General features: G+C 41.5%; 1 protein-coding gene across 6 annotated transcripts in view; it reads right to left on the reverse strand.

The window, feature by feature from the left end:
* Positions 1–3,436: 3,436 nt before the first annotated feature.
* COL9A1 (collagen type IX alpha 1 chain) overlaps positions 3,437–23,169 on the reverse strand; it is a 95,214-nt gene continuing 75,481 nt past the window's right edge. For all 6 annotated transcript variants that reach the window (XM_080997998.1, XM_080997993.1, XM_080997995.1 and 3 more), the window contains 10 exons: positions 22,198–22,251; positions 21,345–21,416; positions 14,963–14,998; positions 14,813–14,857; positions 13,854–13,886; positions 11,648–11,794; positions 11,417–11,471; positions 9,084–9,272; positions 5,977–6,054; positions 3,437–4,382 (listed from right to left, as the gene is read on the reverse strand). In XM_080997998.1, coding sequence (XP_080854124.1) covers positions 4,201–4,382; positions 5,977–6,054; positions 9,084–9,272; positions 11,417–11,471; positions 11,648–11,794; positions 13,854–13,886; positions 14,813–14,857; positions 14,963–14,998; positions 21,345–21,416; positions 22,198–22,251 — 891 coding nt within the window. In that variant the 3' untranslated portion in view covers positions 3,437–4,200. The remainder of the gene's footprint in view (positions 4,383–5,976; positions 6,055–9,083; positions 9,273–11,416; positions 11,472–11,647; positions 11,795–13,853; positions 13,887–14,812; positions 14,858–14,962; positions 14,999–21,344; positions 21,417–22,197; positions 22,252–23,169) is intronic.

Here is a 23,169-nt window from a genome sequence, read left to right on the forward strand (position 1 = left end):
CAAACACTAGCTAATAAAAATCAGCCTGGTCATCCACTCTGATGGAGCTGAACATCACAGCACTGTCAGACGTTGTACTGTAGAGCGGGAGACTGCATTCAGTGTCCCCTTTTCTTCCCCCACCTCTAACATCTAATCATCTGTTTACTATTTACACAAGAATATCTCTGGAGAAGGAATGCTATGTGCAGACCTGAAGGCTACTGCATGTATTATTTCAATGGTGCGTGTTCCCATCATGGTGCCTTGCACAATCCTATTATCTATCTGTAAGAGAAGATCCTTTGCTCATGCAAAACTTCTTTCTGGCTACCAGTACTGTCCGATGAAGGAGAAGCAAGCAAGCAAGTAAGCAAGCAACAATTGAGTCAACCCAATTGTGCCTTATTGGATCAGGTGTATAGTTGCAATCTAGTGATTTAAAATGGATTACCTGGGGATGAGGGTTCTAGGCGTTCCATAATATTTTGCCTTTCTTCTGAGCCCATTGATGAACGTGGCCAAAACGTTTTGCGCAAAGCCCATAATGATTTGCCTCCCACCTGTATCTTTGTTCCTGCTTTACGTTAAACTGTTGGTCATGACCCAGGTTTGGTGGCATAGCTTAGTGCATAGCCTTGCACAATTTTTCTGAACAGTTACACGGTCTTGTCTCTAGAAAAAGCTCTCAAAATGGTAGGAATGTTAGAGAAGCTACAATAAAGTATTTTGGTTTAGTGGTATAAGTAATATGTAGAATACAATGAGATGTGTTTTTATTCCTCGCATCAGATTATTTTAAAAGTTCCACTGACGCAAAATTAATTAGGATTGCTTCCAAATTCTCTTTAACAAATGCTGTGTTTAGAAGTATTTGAGTTTGTAAAGCTACTGTAGGTTAGTTAATGTTAAAATTTTGCAGAGTTCTTCAGGGTCTGTGCTATACCTCTAAAGTCCACTTGGTGGCATGAAGTACATTTTTGTTTGTGCATTTCACTTAAATAAGGATTGAATTCTACAAATGTATATAAGGCAGGAAATGGTGAAAAGTTTATTTCTATATAGTGCACTAAGTTTCCATTTTTGTGTCCTTAAGTTTAATAGATTTCTTTTTCTTTATTGGTCTTAAAAAATATATTTTATTTTATTTGATGAATACAGGGAACAATTCAGGCAAAGTTTCCCCACCCACCACCACCACCACTTTGAAGTCCCACTGTTTTTCAGCATTGGAATTCATGGGGCTTGACTGTGCTTAACTTTGGCTGGATAATTCTCAGTTGCATTGCTTCTTCTTCCACCAAAGACTGTGACATAATCACAATTTATGATTCAACTTCTTTATAATGTAGCTTGTAGGTAATGAAACCACAGGTAGCCCATATCAGGCCCGCAACTTGGTGCAAGCTGGAGGGGATCCTCGCAGGGATCGTGCTGAACTGCTCTTCTTCCCTCCCACACTGTGTCACATGTCATTAGGGAAGAAGTAAGTCTCTTTCCTTTTTGCAGAAATAAACATGCTTTGTAAATTATGTGGAAGGTGTAGCCTATTTATCTTTGATATTAACATTTTAATATCAGTATTTTTGTATAAAAAGTGTATTTGGTTTCAGGGATTAATAAGAGGACATTTTATTCCCTTCTCCCTTTGTCCTAAATCTTCCTTTTATTTAAGGTATGCAAATGTTTTCTAGATAGTCAAAGCTAGTTTTCAGCACATCTGATCGCCATTAACAGAACTTCAAGTCATTATGATAATGGTGCAGATTTCCAGATTAGCTGAAAAGCCTTGCAAGGAAAGATGTTATATATAAATAGACCAAATCCATGTACACAATCTAGGAGAACGAACATGAACGCCACATTCTAACAGAGTTAAGTATACCCAAAAAAATATTTTAGTGGGCGTAAGCCCACTTCTGTCGTAGAATGTAAGCTCTGTTCGTTGTCAGATTTATCTAATGAAAAGCAAATGCATTTAAATGGTTTTCTGAATTTTTCTTTGTCAATACTTTTTTTCAACTATTTCAATTGTGGAAGTTTATGTTTTATTGTTCATTTCTGAATAACTAAGCACTAGTCTTCAAAACCTGTCTATAAGGTTCTGTTGGCATCTTGCCCACAAATGGAAAGTACAGCTGTTTGCACATGCTAAGCAGATTATTTTATCTACTTGGTCCCTTCAGTCTTAAATGAATTTTGAATTGAAGTGAGCCTGATACTATCAGGTATGTTTCTTGTGTATCTATAATTGTAAACAGGTAGTTACGTTTTTATTTAAAACCACATTATAAACGTGTGGATTTCCTCTTCCCAGAATTTTAACCAAATTCTGTTTTATGCATTTTTGATGGACTTTGCATTTTCCTCCTTGTAAATTTGTTTTATGTTACTGGATTTGTAAAAACAGTTTTATTTCTCTTGTCAGATAATTTCATTGTTTATTTCTGCGCTATTGCTATGGTTAAAATAAAACTTAATTGATCTAAGCATGACGTTAGGGTTGCTTTTCTTCCTATTTTCATCTTGAACCTGACATGCCATCAAAATGGAAATAAAGTAAATTGGTCTGAATAGCACTTGGAAGTAACAATGCATAGGAATACAGTCTAAGCATTCTCTCCCATGGACTATTGCTGCCAAATTTAATTTATGCTTCTTTACATGTAAGTAGCAACTTGATGATGAAAGGAAGCAACAGTCTTTCATGTGAACAGCTTTCAAATCATTGTCTGTCTTGAAGCAACACTTCATCTTTTTCCTTTTTTTAAAAGTGCTCTTTTGTGCAAATCTGGTAGATCGAAAATTGTAATTTTAACTTGTGTTGAAATTTTAACTTGAAAAGCTGCACACATGCAGTAATAAACAAATACTGTGCCTGCGTGCACAGCTACAACGGTCCTCAGGTTTCTGGTACTACTTGTGGGTAGGAAAGTACTAACTGAAGGGAGGTGACAACACCACACAGTGTGAATACATCCCACCAAACACTGCCCACTAGTGCGGATGGAAAACACAGTGAAAACATAAATGCGCACATGGAAATAGTGACCCACATGGACATTAATGTCCTAGTGTGGATATAGCCACCATTTCCTAAGACGGGAGAAATGGATTAAAAATGGGATTGGAAGAACAGTATGTTTCTGGCGGCAACTGCATTAAACCTGGTTCCCTGAAAAGAAGTTCTCCTTTTCTGAAAAATTCTAAGTGCAAAATAGAGAAGGGGAAGTAATGAAGATTAAAATAAGGGCACTTTTATTTTTGTCTTTCAAGATGACAGATCAAAGAATATATATATAAATTGTAAAACGAATTTACACAGTAGACTGATTCATACAATGCACTTTGTTTCCTTGAGAAATGAAATGTTATCCAAACATATAATGGGACTTTTCTAAGAAAGCTTACCTTTTATTTGTGTTTACCATTCATACAAAAAAAAAATGCAAAGGGGTTAAAAAACATTATTTATTTCAACTTTTATACAACCAGAGATGTGACTTCAGATCATTTAAAATAAATAAATTTGGCTATGAATCTTCGCTGTTTCCAAAGATTTAGATTCCTTTACCAGTGACTTTTTGGCCTCTTTGTTTAATTTCAGACACGTGCTGGAGTTGGCAACAGTGTTGCTTTGAACAGAATTCAATACATGTTGGAACAGAAAATTAAAATTTCTATATGTAGCAGTTTCTTCACATGATATATTATGGGTAACGTGGCATTCACCCCCTTACAGAAGCTTCTCAGTGTGCAAAAGCATTTCACATGTTTTTGCATGGCGGCCATGTCTGTGTATTTGAAATTAGAGGAAGCTACTAGAGGAATGCAAACAACCACAATTTTACAGTTGCCTTGGATAAAGTCAACTGAATTACATCATTCTCTCTGATGCTGTAATACAGTACAATACAAAGAGGAGAAAGAAATAACAATAGTATTTGGGGAAGGTGTCTTAAAAAAGACACAGCGGCCTTTCACCATGATAAAAAAGAAAAGCCATCAGGTATCACTTTAAAAAAATAGTTGCCATGTACCTGTTTGTACAGGTTGAAGAGGGGACAACCAGTGCATGCAAAGTCTTGTCAAGCCTTGGATAGAGGAATTCTCTTACGTTTTTACTGTATGCATCTCTTCTGCTGTTTTCTCTCTGTTGTCAAATATACGTGCAGATAGTACATTGTTGCCAAACACTCACGTTGCAAACTTTTGCACTTTTCACGGCCCTTTCACATTGTCCGCTCGTAGTCCTGCTTGCACAGTGCAGGCTGATGGCTCACAGTAACCAGGAGGACCAGGGGGCCCCGGAGGCCCAGGTATGCCCGGTAGGCCACCTGCTCCAGGTGGGCCTCTGTCGCCATCTCGCCCATCGGTTCCATAGCTGGGTTTGCCTGGTTCTCCTGCGGAGGGAGATGCCACACATGGATCAGGGGAGTTCAGTGTGCATGTCTATATTCACCAGCCTGAACCACGTGTCTCATGGAATATTGGCTTCCAATACAGTACAAAACAGAAACTCCTCATCCAAAGGAGAAGACCCTAATCTGGCATTCAAGTTTCCCCTTCTTTGGTTCACAAAAGGATAAAACAATAGAATTATTCATTAAAAGCAAACGAAACAACTATTAGAAACGTTAAAAAATAAAAATAAACCAGCAATATACTGAAAACACATTGGCATTAGATATCTGAGGTAAGTTTGTCAGAACAAACATAAGGAACTGCTTTATGCTGACAGTGACTTTTTTCTTGGGAAGAGATTTTTCCTAGTTCTAGTAATGCTGGGGATTTGAATGGGGAACTTATGTGTTCAAGGCATGTTCAAGGGGGGGGGGCTATGGCCCCTGAATAAAAAAATTGTTTCCAAAATTGCCTTCAAGTAAACTAGGTCATCTACTTCAACCATGTTCAATCTGATGGGCAGAGATTGCGTTTGCAAAAATCACAGGGTCTTGCCCTTCCTTGGCAGAGCATTAAGGCCGAATTTCCCTCGAGCTGCCTGCTTTTGAGACTGCATAGTATTATTGGAAAGAAATCTTGTTCATGGAAAACGTAATATTGTGGAAGAGGGATGAGATTGTTAAGAAATCAAGGCAACTTGAAAAGTTTTGCGTATCACGAATAGAAATAGTTTGAATGTATTTATAGAAGTATGGCAAATTATTTGTGTCATAGTTACCTCTAGTTACCACTAGAGGGCACTTGTGTTGCATTTATAAGCAAGGGTTTCTCATTCTGCAGTGCTTCATATTGGTACAGTAATACAGCAAGCTACATTTTAAAGAGTCCTGCAACCAAAATCAGATCGAAAGGATTTGCAAATCCTTAAGCATGCCATATATTCTGGAAGCCAACTTGCTATTTTTAACTTAATCATTGTGTTCTCAATCCCGACCTTGTACTATTTTACCACACCCTGCAATGTTGGCAGTATTAGGCCTATGGAACTTGATTCTAAAATTTTATTCTGTGGCTTTCTGAGTTGCAGGCTGGCTTTTATTAATGAGTCAATTGAGAGCTTTCCATACAGTTTTGAAGATGTAACAAACAGTGGCACAGAAGACCATTTGAGAAGAGCTACCAGCCATAATTTGGAAGCTGAGCTGCTAGTTTCAAGGGGATGCACTGCCTGCCTTGATCATGGAGATCACAGCATTACCAAAAAAGAAGGGTGAAAGGAATTGAGACATGGGGGGGGGGGGGACAGTTGTATGCATATCCTAGTAATTAAGCATTCACTCCCTTGCAGACAGACACCCACATTTCCAGGGTTGTTAAATATAGCATTTCATGCACAGCTGCACAAACACTTCTTGAATTTCCTAGAGCACAGGTGGGGGTGGGGAATCTGTAGCTGCTGGGTGTCACTGGGCTCCAACTCCCCTCATACTTGACCGCTGGCTGGGGCTGACAGGAGATGGAGTCCAACAGTATCTGGGGAGGGGGGGCTGTTGGTTCCCCACCCCTATCCTAGAAGCAAAATTCAGTATTTACCTGGGAGTCCTGTTGTGCCTGGTAAGCCTTTGGGTCCTCGACCTGGGAATCCTCTCTCCCCCTTTTCACCTGTTTCACCTAAAACGTATTAATGGAACATTATGTGCAATCTGCATGAAGAAACGTTCTGCACACACAGAGACACTTAAAATCAGTGGACAGGACAAATGATCCGCAGCTCAAGCAATAACAGAGATTTAGAGCAGAGCAGATTCAGTTAAACTAAATACGTATGTCCTTAAGGGTAGCTTCCCACTACTAAATCCCCCCCACAGTTAGAACTGACTGCTATCTCTATAACCACACATTACAGATCCAATTTCCAAGCAGGGACTTTGCCTTTCTATAGCTGTTTTTTCGTTCCCACTAATCTTGCCCCACCCCCACCCCCTTCTTCCCTTTCTGCATCACATCACTACACAAGAGTGGATCACATGGCTGGATGTAAAATTTGGGTTGTTAAGCATTTAAAAAAACAAACAGGAATAGTTACACTGTAAACAGTAGGCTTCTTCTGAAATGACTAACTTGAAAGATCACCTGCACTATGCAATGCTGGCAACCAGAGACCAGTTTGCCACCCTAGGGAGTTTTCTGTCTGGCGTGTTCACCTTGGTGGCAAATAAAGTGGAGGCCTCTTTGCTGTGCACCTTCTCTGAGGTCATCACAATTTATTTCTACCTCAGGTTTTCCCCTTTTCATGGCCCGATTCTGGGGAACTGCCCAGAGTTTGACATTTTGTAATAGCTATTGGCAGTAATGTTGATGGGACACCATTGTATCATATTTTGTTATAGGCATCACAACTTGCTGCATCCTAATGTGTGCTGGCTCTGGAAACCAGATTGCGGGGAAGCTTTGCCTTCTCCCCCTTTTATGCAGCATAATTAGCAGCTTTTAGCATTCCGTTCTTATTCATTCTGCAGAGTCATCCCCTGTTCCACCACATTTAGATGTATGGGGGTTCTTCCAGGTGCTGATTACTGTGTCCCAAAGTAATTATTAGGTTGCCAGAGATCAAGTTATTTTCATCTAAGCTTTGTTAATTTCACTTCCTTTGTCCTCTTTCAGCCACCTCTGCTCTTGGAATGCAAAGACCAAGGCACACGGTTACTGTGCTCAAACAGATCTTTGTTCCTGTTGAGCCAGCAGCCTGAATTGTTATTTCCAGGTACAGTTATCCACAATCTGGCATTCCAGTGCTCTAATCACTTTAGAAAAGTTCACAGTGGCAGGCCAAATTGAACTCGGTGCTGGTTCTAGACCGTTGGCTACCCATGAGCACAGTCTTATCAGCACTCAATAAACTATGGCTCATCGTTCTACAAAGGCACTGCTGCACACCTAAAACTGGTTCTGTAGCGGTTTATTTGTCATGTCTTTCCTGAAAGGTGAGTTGCTCTGTTCAAAACCCCTAGCCTACCTCACAAAACTACAGTAGCCAGGTTTGCCTATGGAGCAGTTTACTGTCTATAACTGGATAAAAGCACGCAAAAAGCAGTTGAGGGTGGGGGGGGGTGCTTTCAAGACAAGATGCTTTCAGTCAAAGAAGAACAAAGATGAAACATTAAATTAGCAGATCTCCAGTTTAACTACAGTATTGAAAAGTGTGGTTTTCTTCCATAGTGGTCCCTCTGCAATTTGTGATTCTGAGCGAAGTTCAATATAGGGAACTAAGCCAAAGGGCTTCTCAAAACACATTTTTAAAAGAGCTCTCCCAACACCTTTTGCTCTATTCAGAGGTTTGCAAATGTGCCCTTTAGTGACAAAAGCCCTAGGGCTAATGGCATCACTAGAGTAGGTGATGTTCCCAGACACCTTAGATCCATGGTAACAATATGCTTAAGTGTCAACTTAGCAGTGGGCCAGAGAATGCATGCAAACCTTGCTAAAATGCCACACTGGTGTAATCCCAACCCTGTCTAGCCTGATGTCATATTGAGGCTTAGCAAGAAGTTTCAGATGAGAAACTTTACATTCAAAGGATGAATGTGCTCTATGTTTTTAATGGGAAACGAGCACAAACAGCCGGGCCTGGGAAGAGAAGCGAAATAAAATTCTGCATAAAGGGACTGGAGAGTGTTCTGAATGCAACAATGAAAGGTGAGGGGGAGATCTGTTTCTATCGCCAAGGCTGCAAAGCCTGTGCACACTTAATGGAATAAATGCCAATGAACTCAGCATTGCTCTCTTCCAGGTGAATGTGCAGAGGATTATGGTGCATATAGCCTATGTGATCTCAGTTCTTTCTTTGCCACTGTGGAAAAAAAAGTAGTAAATATATATCTCCCTAGTCAGGTTATTCATCTCAGAAACAGGAAGCTAAAACGATCATGGCTGCAGCTAGTTACACAACTGTACGGCCCATTTATTTTAATGGGAATTGATGTAAGCGAGCATCGTGTGTCGCAAGACCTGAGGCAACGATTGCCCTGATCTGGTTCCAGCAGAAATCTGCCACAACTTCCACCTGCCTCACACAATATCCAACTTTGCCTCTCTTGCATGATGCTCCAGCAGGCCCAGGTACCCTTCTGCAGCAGGACTCTGGCATAGATAGAGGCAATACCTTCTGCCTATTTCAGTTACTCATGGGACTCTCAACTGGTTCATAAGAGATAGTAAGTAGTACAAGGGCATCTGGTAGAATTGGACTGACCAAGAAAAAGAAGAGCAGAGAATGAAATCTCAAGAAGGAGAGTGTGCAGACAAAAGTCACAGAGGAAACACAGAAATTAAGAACACAGTGTGTTAGGGGTGCTTGCTGTGTTACATACTGAGGTCAATAATGGGAAAGAGAAGAAGAAATTTGCTTGTACTCTTTCCTGGAACAAAAATGAGAAAGGAACAACAATTTCTGGCATCAAAGCCAAGAACATGAACAAAGCTGAATCGATATGTATCAGTTGTATGTGACGGATCCATTATGGTAGACAAACTTCCATTAAACTGCATGCAGTGATGATCACACCACAGCAAATAGCTTCGGTGTGTTTTATATGAAATCCTAGCACTGAGCAGCCCTCTCTTATACATGTTTCCTTGTGGCTGAGTCCTGTTGACTTCAAGGAGTGATGCTCCCAGGTAAGCATGCATTGGTCTCTTACCTTTGGGGCCTTTCAGCCCAATGTCTCCAGGAGGACCCTTAAGGCCAGGCAGTCCCCGAAGCCCAAGCTGCCCTGGGAAGCCATTGTCTCCAGGTGGTCCAGGGGAACCCGGTGGCCCAGGGCGGCCTGGGAGGCCTGGAGCACCGAACTCCGGCCTCCGAAGACTGGCAGCCAGTTGAGCCAGTTGCTCTGTTAAGTGGGGGAGAAATGAAGATAAATTACAAACTAAGTTTAATCATTTGTAGTATTCAACTGCAAAGATATTAATCTGGATTTCTTGGTGGTTGATTTTTTTTTTTACTCATCACCCTTTTAATAAAAAGCAACATTTTCAAACCCATGCAACCATGAGGACTAGATGCCTATTGGCTTTTTTATGAATAAATAAAGAGTTGGTTCTTACAATTCTGATGAGACCCAATAGACTTCAAATAAGTTTCTGGTACAGTAGTACCTCGGGTTAAGAACTTAATTCGTTCTGGAGGTCCGTTCTTAACCTGAAACTGTTCTTAACCTGAGGTACCACTTTAGTTAATGGGCCTCCCGCTGCCACCACTGTGCGATTTCTGTTCTCATCCTGAAGCAAAGTTCTTAACCCGAGGTACTACTTCCGGGTTAGCAGAGTCTGTAACCTGAAGCGTCTGTAACCTGAAGCGTCTGTAACCTGAGGTACCACTGTATTAGGTTTTATATTAGATGTGGCAATTCCTTGGTTTAAATACTTCCTAAAAACTGGGAGTAGAAGATTTCCATGACAAGGAGATGGAAGGGGGGCATTTACCATGCATCTGCCACAAATATGCAGGTAGAAAGGTTATGAGTGGTGAGCAGAAAGGAAACTGAATCCCTTGCATGATAATTTGTTTTAATTCCCCATCTGAAAAGTTCTGTGATAACGTATCGGCCACACACTGACACTGTGAAAGATGAATTTTTTAATTTATTTTTTGCTTGGGATATGGCATGATGTTTCCAGTAGTTCCCCCCTTTTGCTGCAAATGCAACACTTCAACTGCTGGTGCCATTCAAATCCACCACAATTGGCCTCACATAACCTAATGTTCACAGAACAGGGAAAGCTGCCTATACCAAGTCAGAGCATTATTTCGCCTAGCTTAGCATTGTCTACACTACACTGACCGACAGCTGCTCAAATCTTTCCAGCCCTACTGGAAATGCCAGGGATTGAATCTTCTTCATGCAAGACATGTGTTCTTACCACTAAGCTGCAGCCCTTTCCTATAGGGACATTCTAAACTTGATAAAAGGAGATGGGAACATTTATCTTCATAGCGAAGCTAAATCTGAAGTGGAAACTAATAATATACCCTGTTGGGCAGTTTTAAAAAATAGCAGTTGTGCTGAGAAGGCCTCAAATTAAATCACAGAGTGCAATAATGCCTCTTAAACTGCTGAAATACAGCACTGAAACATCCCAGAGGACCTCGGCAGCAGCCACTGTCGGCAGGGCACAGATTTCCTCCGCCCCGACACAGACGCAATAAATTCAAAGCTACAAATATAGCAAATTATAAAACAAGAATAAAATCAATGCTATTGCAATGTTTACACGCACAGATGACTGACAGAACACAGTTCTCATTAGCTGCCCATACTTTAGCATGTTTTATCCTATGACAAAGTTTGCAATTCGGGAGCTGAGTTCTACCGCAGTCTATTTGACACATCATACTTCGGACACTTACAACCTTATTTTAAGGCTTTACAAAAGCAACTTCTTGAGCACCACAAAATGCAACCATATGATCTTGCTTAAACTGCTGATGATCCATGTTAATTATAGCAATAGCACTGAAATGGCAGCTGCAGTAGCAGGGGCTGGTAGGAGTTATCATCTGGAGGGCTTTGGGTTGGCAAAGGCTGCCTTTGATGGCTTTGCTTGTGGCCGAAACAGCCTTCGTGTTAAAGGAGAAAATTGTCGTGGAGAATGCAGGAGCTTCTCCCCCCCCCCCGGCCTCTTTTTGACTGGGTGCTGTGCCTTCCTGTCCTGCTGCCCAGAATCATGCCAACAGCTACATCTAAACGTTTATTCCCTATAAAAAGTTGGCGCCGATCCATTGACTTGGAACACTGTTCTTTATGAATGGGAATCTTCAATAAGAACAAAAACCACCACCACCACCACACTAGACAACCCGCCACCCAAAAACTTCCAATGTCAGTTGTTTTCCACCCCAAATCAGCAGAGGTTCCAGCCAGCCAGCCACCAAAGAATGTGCTGCTAGGAGAAAAGCAGGTGACACACACAGTAAATGCAAGCTCTTGGAAAAACTCATATTCAGAGTTCACAAACAGAAACGTGGTTTATTTACCTTGCAGAACTCTCATGCAAACCTGCTTAATGTGTGCATCAGTTGGCTCTCTGCCCTGAAACAAATAAGAATTCTGTAAACAGTGGGCAGAATTGCGTCCAGCAAAAAATTTAGATGGTCCCAACAGATTGCAGGGATCTGCAATAGATTGCCACCTGCAATTTTGATTGCAAGCCCGTTCATAATTCTTGCAGTGACAGAAATAGCCATGCAAAAGGATATCTTACTTACAGCTGGGCCCTGGCTGCCAGGCAGGCCTGTTGCACCTTGTTGGCCTTGCAAACCACGAGGTCCGGGGGGCCCACGTAATCCTTCAATCCCGGGCAAACCGCGGCTTCCTTCAGGCCCACGTGACCCAGGTTCACCAGGATTCCCAACCTAAAGATGGCAGGAAGTGAACAGATTTCTTTCTTTCTTTTTTTGCAGAGTGAGCTACTCTTCCACATTGTTCCAGGTATTTCAATACAGCAGTAAACTGCTGCATGTACTTCCTCAGGCTCCCACAACATTCATAGTGGAAAAGTAGGAGTTGACGTTTGCAGATTTGTACTTTGTGGAATGATGGCACAGTGCTTGGGAAGGCTGCTCAGTAAAATGAAGATGGTTATAGATCTTTCTTTTCTTTTGTTTTTTAACATGGCTGCCATGGCACCCTGACATTCTGAACAAGGTCCCCTGCTAGATTTGGCAATTTCAACTGAAGAGGAAAGACTTGACAAGCCTTATGTGGGACCGTGGTTTTGAGTTTGCCTTTATTTTTGGTGGCAGAGCCTGATCTCTTTTAGAGGAGGACCGTTTTTATGCAGTGCAGTAAATAAACACATAGGGAAGAGTCTGCTGCATAGCAAGTGGCATTTGCTTTCTCTTTTCCCCACAGGCACCTCCACTGTGATACATTACTTAAGCAATATGAATCCCTGAAGCAATTCTAAACTTTTGCCTTTGCACAAATCCTATGAATATATTAAATATTTAAAAAACAGCTTAACTACCAAGGAGGCCATAAACTACAAGTGCTTTTAAGATGTCTCCCCCCCCCCATTTTTGTATTCTATAAATATAACTGCAGAGCAAATAAATATTAGATAAGCTAGAAATTGGTAACACAAGTGTTTGCAAACGGCTGCCTCTAAACCACTGCAGGGGAAAACTAATCGCAACTACTTCTCTTCTCAGACAAACAGAAAACTATGGCGCCAATGTTACTAGTTGCAGAACTTTTTATCCCTGGGATGATAACAAAAGTGGTAAGGATCTTGCAATGATCTATTGGGTGGATATGGAAACTGAAGAAGTTGGGGATGAACTTTAATTTGCAAGATTTCAGTGCACCCTATATATTCTTCAATCAATGCATTCCAAACTTTACATAAGACCCCCATTAGCATAGTGTGGGCTGGCAGACTCCTTGTTATAGTATTCTGTATTACTTCATTGAGGAATCACTGAGACAGTGGGATAATCACGCAATCATTTTGAAATAAAACCTATTTAAAAGTAAGCACGTTTATGTTCATGTCCAAGGTCCGCACAGCCCACCAATAGCCAAAGCTGCATCTTTTCAGATAGCAACAGAGATTCTGGGCAAGCTGCCCTGTGACCATAGGTGCATCGTTAACTGACATCACCCAGGTGCTTCACTCCTCCCTTTGGGGAGGTAAGCAAGTCAGGATGTCTCCAGTTCAGTACTGTTTACGATTTAAGTCTGAACCAGAAAATGGCTTCCAAACAAGGCAGGTTATTGGGACATCATTAAGATATCCCTGGCTTGTCTGGAAGACATTAAATAGGATTTCTCAGTTCAGATGTAACACTATGGTTAACTGAAGACTTCCTTGTTTTGCAGCTTATGTGGAAGGAGAAGCAAAGTGGCTACATTAAGTGCACAGGGTTCACCTTTGTGGCATGGCTTAGGAAACCAAGATAGGATTGTTCGAACATGGCCTCTGCCAATCTTTGTCTCAGCATGGACGAAAGCTATGGAATTACTTCTGGTAAAAGGAGGGGGGATTTAGATACTAAGCTGCCAAATTCTACATCCAGACTGAATGTCTTTTTTCTGTGTGAGATGCATAGAAGATATTGAACTCTGGATTATGACCTGTATAAAAATTTAAGTTCACAAGGATTGCTCTACTCAACCACTGGGAAGTTCCGCACTGACTCATTCATTTGCCCCTCTTTGCAGAAACACACAAACTCCTCCATCTCCACACACTGAGAGGTGAAATTTGTCACTCTAAGAAACCCTCTAGTAATCCACAGCATTAGAATAAAAACGATGAGTGATGGATCACATTTGCCTTAACTTCCTTGCTTGGGGAACTAAATATTGAAGCTCCATTTGCGAAGCTAAATAACCACCCCCTTGTTTGAAATATTCTGCTGATTTATTAAGGTTTTGATTTTCTGTAACAATGCAGTTCATCATACTTACAGATCCTTTAGGGCCTGGCAAACCCATGTCGCCCTAACAAAACAAGATGAATTGTGTCAGGATGGCATACGCGCAAGCCGTTTTAAATAAAATGAATATGGTACTATTTTCTAAATATTTTAAGAAATGATATCACTCTAAAAGGGAATGGAAACCTCATGGTGTACTTAAAACGTAGACTTACAGAAGCAGTGTAAAAGGCTGAAAAGGGTTTTTTGTTGTTTTTTTTAAAAGGCTTCTTTTAAAAAATGAGGGGTTTTGTTCATGAAAGTGGTACTATCTGTAGTTGAACATTTTGATGCCTCATTCAAGATTCAGTATGTTCTGGAGTGGAGATGGCGAACCTGTTACCCTCCAAATGTTGTTGGATCACAACTCCCATCATCCCTGACAAAAGGCCATCCTGGCTGGGTCTGCTAGGAGCTGGAGTCCAGCAACATCTGCAGGGCCACACATTGTGCTACTCTAAAACTGCCTCTGAACTGTAACTACATCGCTAATGACTGTGCCCTGCCTCTGATATGGCACAACAATGTCAAGTTGCATGGGGGTAGGAAGAGCTGAGAACACAAGTGGGTAATGTTCTCAGAGGCTTATCTGCCTCACTAGACTGATCCAAAGTAGTCAGATGTGGCGGCATTTGCTCTGTGAATGTCCAATGTTGAACAATAGGCAAAGCAATCAGATCACATTTTGTATTCCTCTAATGTGCAATCCTATGAGTTTCTACTCAGGAATAAGCCCTGTTGAGTTCAGTGGAACTTAATTTCCTAGAGAGTGTATATAGGAATGCAATAATATTACCCAAATGTCTATAGAGCTATTTTTTTTCGTTCATGTGGAATGTGCAGCTTCTTCAACAGCAAGTTGCATGACCCATTTGTCTGTGTTATATATGAAACAACACCTGCCAGTTTTAAAGCTGAGTGTGTGGAATGAATGAGGTGAAAAGATCTTACAAGATCGCCTCTTTGTCCAGGCTCCCCTTCTCCACCAGCAGCTCCCTATATTATAACAAGAAGCATATTATTTATAAATAAGGATAAGGCATTTTCCATAATTTCAACCTTGCTGGAAGCATACGAGACAATGTGAATTTGTGTACTCACTTGATCTCCTTTAGGTCCTGGCTCACCAACCAAACCCTATACGCAAAATAAAAATAACATGATTTTAAAAAGCAAACTTAAAATTAGCTACTGTAGACACAGTTTAAAAATGCCCTAAAGAGTGAGGCATTGATTTGCGTTTAACAAACAAGCTGTCCATGATTTGATAATTTTATTTTATAAAATATATATATATAAATGTACTCATGGGAATAAGTAAGTTTAAAATTCCCTTGCCTAGATCCAGGGATTCATATGTCTATGTTCTGCTGCACATAAAGAGCTCCCTTTGGAAGGAAATTCCCCATTTGATTAAATGGATGAGGCAATATGGGTCTCTTTATGCATCTGGAGCTATCCTCTCTACTGAAGTGAAATGGGAAGCCTTTATGATAGGGGCAGAAAGGTAAGATGCATTTTGGAACTCCTGCATCTTGCTGAACTTCCAAAGCTTAGGGGAGGAACTTTTCAGCAGCCATTTTAAGTGTGTGTTTTTTCTGATCTTATGGTTAACTTTAACTGGTTTTATGATGTACGATATATCCTTATTGTACACCACATAGAAACTACAGTATTAAATAGTATCTAAATTATTAAATTAAGTACAGTGGAAGCTCGGTTTTCAAGCGTCTCGGAAGCCGAATGTTTTGGAACCCGAATGCCAAAAACCCGCAAGTGAATGCTTCCATTTTCAAACGCGCCTCGAAATTCAAACAGCTTTTGAGGCACATTTCTCCATTTTCTCAATGGAATTTGCCAGCCGCCCATTGCACCTTGGTTGTCGAACATTTCAGAAGTCAAACAGTCTTCCGGGACGGATTACGTTCGACAACTGAAGTACCGCTGTACATAATGGCAACATCATAATCTATTTGATTCATGTGTTCTTTGAGCTAGCTGCAATATGACTGCACTGCAAGTGGTTTACTCCATATATGTATAACAGTTTATTCCATGAATATTTTCCAAAATATTCTAAAAAAACAATTTTTTTAACATGAAGGAAAGAAAACCAAAACAGCAATAAAAATTACAGCAATGGAGCAATGTCTGAGGCTTGAGGAAATCCAGTGTTTCGGTCAGGGTTGGTAGTGAGACAGACTTTAAATAACACTATTCCTGCTTTCCTTTTTTTCTGATAACACTAGTTAATAACCAGACAATTTCAACTCTTCCTCTTTGCAGTCAGCATGACAAACAGAGTTCAATTTAAGTGTGGGCCTAAGTGGCGTTATGGGGACAGCCAAGGTGGGTGATTAATGCTCTCAGAAATCTCTTGTGGCCATTCCTTCTTCTCCCGTAGTTGACAAGTGAACCACATGGCTTGCGCCTGGGAATTCAGGGCTCAGGAAAATTGTGCTAAATGGGGTCTGGGCAACAGGTTCACAGCCTTGGCTGGTCATCTACTTGGTATATCATGGTTCATGCACTTGATGGAAATTGCTTTACAAAACATGGCACCAAACAAGGCTAATGCCAAACCGTGTTTGACCTGAAATAATAATAAAAAGAGTCATTTCCTCTTTTTCCCCTGCAAGGGGTGGTTTCCCCAGTTTTAGGAAGTTGGAAACCCCTAACTCCAAGGCATTTGGGGGTATTTAGACCTTTGAAAAACCTAACTGATAGGTTGCATCACTGTCGGGGCAGTTAATTATTCCACATTGAATGATATGATCTTGTGTACTGATGAGTTTTCCTGCCCCTTCAATGCAAATTTTAACTCTCACTCTCAATTCCATCTTTTACATTTTTCATTTGCACATCAAGGCTGCCTCTCCTTCCCTCCCTCTTCCTCTCATATTCAGAATTCCTTGCCAGGAGACATGTTCATTGACTTATTTACTTAACAAACCACTTCTCAAGCTATCGCTAATGAAACTTGGTATTGTTGATTGCCACCTTTCTTCTTCTAGGGGCCCCAGTACATTAAATAGCTGCACAGTGGACAGTATTTTAATATATTTTTTGGAAGCTGCCCAGAGTGGCTGGGGAAGCCCAGCCAGATGGGCGGGGTATAAATAAATAAATAAATAAATAATAATAATAATAATAATAATAATAATAATAATAATAATAAATTCAGCTGGTGAAGATGCTCCATCTTTACTGTGGGACAAGCTTCTCTTGTTGAATTTCTGCCAAGCCTTTCTTCCTGCACAATACCTATTTCCGGAAGACAGATCAGGATGTTCTTGATTTCTTATTTTTTTTAGAAAAACAGCTTTCATTTTAAAAACACCTAGGGACTTCCATTAAACCCAACAATAGATAGAATATTAAATTAGAATTTTAATTGAGACTGCTCTTCTAAGCAGACTTTCATCCAAGATTGTAAATATGATGGAAACAGCATAACTTAATTCCGAACAAATGTTTTGCAAATCCTTTGCTCCTTTGAAACATAGAGATGTTTCTTTATGGGAAGGCTTAATATATGAGACAGAGTTTGCCCCCTCACAATCTGGTACTACTGCTGCCGAGTATGTGGGGTGTGTGTTTGAATTCACCAAAGATTTTGGAGATATTTATATGGAACACACACACAATACTCTTTCATCTACACTTCTTATTTCTCTTGGCTTTCATACATTGCATCATGCCTGCTGAGCAGCATGAAGGCACAAAGATGAGAGGAAAAGAAGAACAGAAGCAAACTAGATACAGTGGTGCCCCGCAAGACGAATGCCTCGCAAGACAGAAAACCCGCTAGACGAAAGGGTTTTCCGTTTCTGAGTTGCTTCGCAGGACGAATTTCCCTATGGGCTTGCTTCGCAAGATGAAAATGTCTTGCGAGTCTTGAGATTTTTTTTCGCTCCCCCCCCCTTTTCTAAGCCGCTAAGCCGCTAATAGCCTTTTAGCAGCTAAGCCGCTAAGCTGCTAAGCCTTTAATAGCCGCTAAACTGCTAATAGCGCTAATCCGCTAAGCCGCTAATAGGGTTGCTTCGCAAGACGAAAAAACCGCTAGACGAAGAGACTCGCGGAACGGATTAATTTCGTCTTGCGAGGCACCACTGTACAAATATTCAGCACTCCCTCCTACAGAATGTATACAAGGTACATTTGTATTATTGCAATTTAAGAATAAAATAATAGTGGCAGTGCTTTTATACAACACCGCTGTGCATAACCAAAAGAATAAGTATGTGGCAAGAATGTGGACATGAGTACCATTGCAACAGTAGGCTACCCTGAGACTTCCAAGTCAGAATACCTGGCCAGGCACTGTTCCCGGCTCTGCATGCCGGGATATCACAACATCCTGCAGTGCTAGGAGGGAAACAGTGTGTTGTGCCTGTTTTTGCCCATTTCAGGATGCAGCAGAAATACACCCCCCAGATATGGCTACCATTCAGTGGTGTAGCATGGGTTGCCAGTATCCGGGGCCGCACAGAGGAGGGGGGAGGGAGAGAGAGAAATAGACAGAGTACACATGCACATTCAGTGTCTGAGTCACCCAGGAGATTGTGGAAATAAGAGTCATTTCTTTGTTTTGAGAGGTCACTTCCTGGTTTGTACGGAGAAGCCATTTTCAATGGAGCCCAGCAAAAGAAGCATGCAACTGTATTGAGGCAGCACCAGACATTGAAATTTTGCACCCCTAACAATTCTGCGCCTGAGGAAACCTCCCCTGTGCCACCACCCCGCTATGCCACTGCTACCATCTACCCTCTGTGTAACTAATATTCTATCAGTCACATCCAGTATGTTTCCTATTGCATGTAGTTACACCCACCCCACACATTTACAGCAGTGCCAATCACCTGACCTCCCTCACTCCGAATTGTTGCTGTATACCAGAACAGAGGTGGCAGCAGCCAGCTCAGTGCAGTGCAAATACACTGGCAGAGCCAATCTGGCTCTCCTGCTCCTGGGTTTGAATTGTGCCAACTTACCACCTCCATGCCCCCTCATAGAAAATATCATTCTACAACAAAAGCAAAAATAAAAAAAATTGAACTAGATGGAACGTTGCCCTAGCTTAGTATAACACCGCTTCTTGTATTCCTTCAAGTTTCACTTCTGTCTGCCCTAATAGTTTGGACCCGTTTTCATGAATAACTGAATATATTACCATGACAGATGGAGCCATCTGAGTTGATGACAAGGTATAAGCCTCACGTCAAACATCTGCATTTTTGGCCATCTTCATGTGAGAACGTGAGTACCTGTGCCTACTTGTGTGTTTAAAGGATGGATTCCGACAGTACCATCAAACACTGCTTCCTTGTGGTCACTAATCCATGCATGAGTGTTTGTATCCCCTTCCTAGGTGGTTCTGGCAAACCACACAACAAGCACCCACTCTGGAATTCCTCTTGGATCCAAGTGGGAAGTAGATTCAGAAATCCCCACAGCAGCATGCATGGATCCTTGGGTCACATGGACAGGGCAGCAACTGTACAACCGAGGGAAAGTTGGAAGGTTGAGAAGGCATGTTTGAAACAGACCTTAGTGGGGAAAGGACACTATATTCACCTCTCATGGAGACAGACACCTGCAGGATGCCCCAAAGGTGTCTATTAGAACTTCACCCTCCCCACTAAGCCACCTCTGGGCATGCATGCCACTACCATGGTGAATGACCTTGGGCACGCTGCAGAAATACACTCAACCATTCACAATGTATGGAGGACCTAAGGTGCCACATTCTTCTTCCACCCACTAGTGTACAGACTACCACTACTAATAGGACTGGAAGTAACCAATGTCCTGAGGGCTTAGAAAAGAGCAGGCTATTGGACTCCCCAAGGTGAAGTGCATGGGGTGATGATGGCCTTGGAACAGTATTTACTCCAATGGCCTGAGGTGTGGTGCTCTCTGTGAGTGAAAGGGATTGTGTCCTTCATTTTATCCGGGAACATATTTTCATTCAGTGCAATAAGCACTGCAGCTAAGGGATACTCGGAAAAACTCTAAGGCTGATGTTGAGTTCTAGAATGCAGCAGGAATGGTTTTTGTTAATGGTAGCTATTAGTGTTTTGGACCACCAAATAATCCACCAGTAGACACTTCAAGGACTGGAGCAAAAATTATATATATATATATATTCCATTTTAAATACAGAGAAGATCACATGAGGTCTGGGGAAGGCTACAGTGAAGAGCTCTAGGCATCAGTAGCAACTGGTAAAGACTACCTATAATTAGACTTCCCTTGAGAATAAACCCTTTCCGAGTTAATTCCTCGGAACTGATGGCTCTGGAATTCTATAGCACTCTGCCAACTAAGCTAATGCCATAATGATGAATGCTCATTGACAGAACATCAAATATCCCCTAGCACAGGCAAGGCAAAGAATTTCAAGAAAGCAGCAGCTGAAGTTAAGAAGCCTTTTCCCACAGAGAGAGAGAGAGAGAGAGAGAGAGAATGATCTTCTTCACAATCAAGTCAGAGCTAAGATTTTTCCTTAATTTGCTAACTAAGCAACCAGCGACTTTGAATGTGAAAGCTAAAATTACCCAGGGGTGCAAAAGGAAAAGACTGGAGGCTTGAGTGGGAAAGGGCAGGGGAGAGACCTCTAATGAGCAGAAGAAAAACACAACCTCAGAAATAATCTGGAAAACCCTTAGCAACAATCAAAGGGGTACAGAGGCACCGAGTTCCACCCAAAATTGCAGTGGCCATCTTGTGCATCGAGCGCTGCACTTCAGGAGGAGGCCTAGTGAGGCCTGCCGCTGCCCGAGAGGACCAGCGAGGACCACTGCCACCCAAGCAAGGCCCAGCAAGACCTGCCCCTACCCAAGCGAGGACCAGTGCTGCAAGGTTGGGGAGGGGGCTCAGTCCTGTCCCCACAGACTTGGGGGACGGGGCAGGCTGAAGACACCTCAGCCCTATAGAATTGGCACCTATGAAGCAGCAGCAGCATAGGGTGGAACTGGGGTTCTAATAAGGTGAACAGTTTCCCTTCTTAGGCTCAATTTTACGTCGGTCATAGCATGACTGGAAGTGGGGGCCTTAATTAAAGTAAGGATTTCAATTAAGATAGTTGCAGTAATATCAGGAGGAATTTTTAGTGGACATCAGCAAAGGTGGGGTGAAGGGTAAAAAAAACACACCAAGGTGTGTGTGCTGGTAGTGGTGAGGAACTTGTTGGCTACACACCACAACAGTTTTCACAGGCCTGAGGGCAGAAACCTATACATAACAATTCAGGGCAGGGATACCTTTGGCCCTCTAGATTTTGGACAACAACCTGTCATCCCTGACCGTGAGCCATGTTGGATGGGTTTGAGTTAAGAGTCCAACAACATCGAGAAGGCTCCCAGATTCCCCACCCCTGCAATATTGGTAGTTCTTAATTCCTCCCCTCTTTAAGTGGCTTCAGAAAATAATTAGACCAAGAGTAGCTGCAGCAATTCCTTATGGCAAATCGTATGCTTACCCTGTCACCTTTAGCACCAGGCAATCCTGGAGGCCCAGGTAAACCTGGGAGGCCTATGTCACCTTCGCCACCCTGTGGAAACAAAGATGGCAGATTCTTAGGTTAATTTTTAGACTAAACAAAAGACCCATTGATAAAGAGACCCAGCCTCTGAGAAGCACATTACACTTTCCCTATGGAGAGTAATAAGAACAGCCGGCTGTGTGCTTTCTTTCTGAACCATAGACTCTGCTAAATTGTTGCTGACAGTTTGCTATAATCTACTGCAGCCAGAAAACATCAGTTCCTAGACTTTTAATACATCTGCTAAAATATTTGTGCCTTTATGGAGGAGGATGCTGTAATTCCTCAACCCTTCCTCTCTAACAGGGAGCTCTTTCAGTTCCCAAATAGCCAGGCTGCCCTTCGAGCAGAAACCATGCAAATGAAGATTGAGTCATTTCAAAGAAGGCATTCACGCTCAGTAGTCATTAATGCCAGATAGCTGCTAGCAGGAAAGGAAAAAGAAAAAACTGGCCTTTCATTATTCCTGCTCCTTTTTAAATTAATAACACAAGCGACAGCTAACTTCACCATCTTAAGGCAATACACAAAGAGAGATATCCACTTTTCTTCCTCACAGTACTGCATTAAAAATGATGTGTTCCCAGTAGAATTTTACAGAATTCAAATAAGAAAATGTGGGTCTTAGTAGAGTCACAAGCTGGGAAGAGGGAAAGCAACAATGATTGTATTCATGTTTCATCTTCAGCTTCTTGCATAAACTGCTAGGTTGCTACGGATCCTAAGGGGAAACCATAAGCTCTTGGAAAAATAAAAATGAATTTGATGGGAGTAGACACTGGCTGCTTACCATTTTACCTGGCGGACCTGGAGGGCCAGCAGGACCCAGCTCACCTCTGCTACCCTTTGAGAAAACAAGGAGGCATTGTTAAAGCATTTTCTGGCAGCAAAATGAAGAATCGTTTCATTAATGCTTACTTAATATATATATATTTTTTATAGTCAGCTAAAAAGCAAAATATCGACTTAGAAGAAGGTAGCTTCTAATACTACCATTTCATTCTGCATCATAAACACACATGTATCTCCTCTGGAAGGACAAGCACACACTCATATGTTCATGTGTGATTCTTCAGGTATGAGCAGCCTAATATCTCTTCATAGAGGATACTCGGTTCCCATGGTTAAATACCAGTTGCTGGAAACTGTGGGTGGTAAGAGTGCTTTTCTGCCCATGTTCTGCTTGCAAGTTTCCTTGAGGAATCGCCTTGGCCACTGTGAGAACAGGATGCTGGACGAGATGGCCCACTGACTTGATCCAGCAGGCTCTTATTACTTTCTTACTGTATCACTTTTAAAGATAAGTTTATCAACCAGTTAGATGAGTGTGTGCATAATCTGACAACAGTGATACATCATCGGAACTGACTTAACATGAAACACTGTGGGTAGGTGTAATTCTAGCTTTCATGTTAATATTCTGGTAAGGAAACTGTAACACAACAGGTTGCGGAGCAATTAAAAGATGAAGCTACATATGAAATACATGTTATGCCACATCTCAAAATTGCATGAAATGGCTTTTCAAGCAAAGCAAAGCAGGGAAACTTACTGGAAAATAATTAAGTATCCTGGAGGGATCAAAAGAACTCAGAACTGGGTAAGTTTCCAGTCACTGCTTCTATAAAATTCTTATGGCATTAACATGAGAAGCTTTTAGAAAGGCTTGGAAAAAACCTTCAGGTGACCCAGAAAGTTAATTAATCTTCTCCACAAATTTAGCTCCATTTAGTTACTTTTGTAACATGATTATTGAACATGC

The sequence above is a fragment of the Podarcis pityusensis genome (assembly GCF_964106645.2).
Source record: "Podarcis pityusensis genome assembly, chromosome: 3".
NCBI lineage: Eukaryota > Metazoa > Chordata > Lepidosauria > Squamata > Lacertidae > Podarcis > Podarcis pityusensis.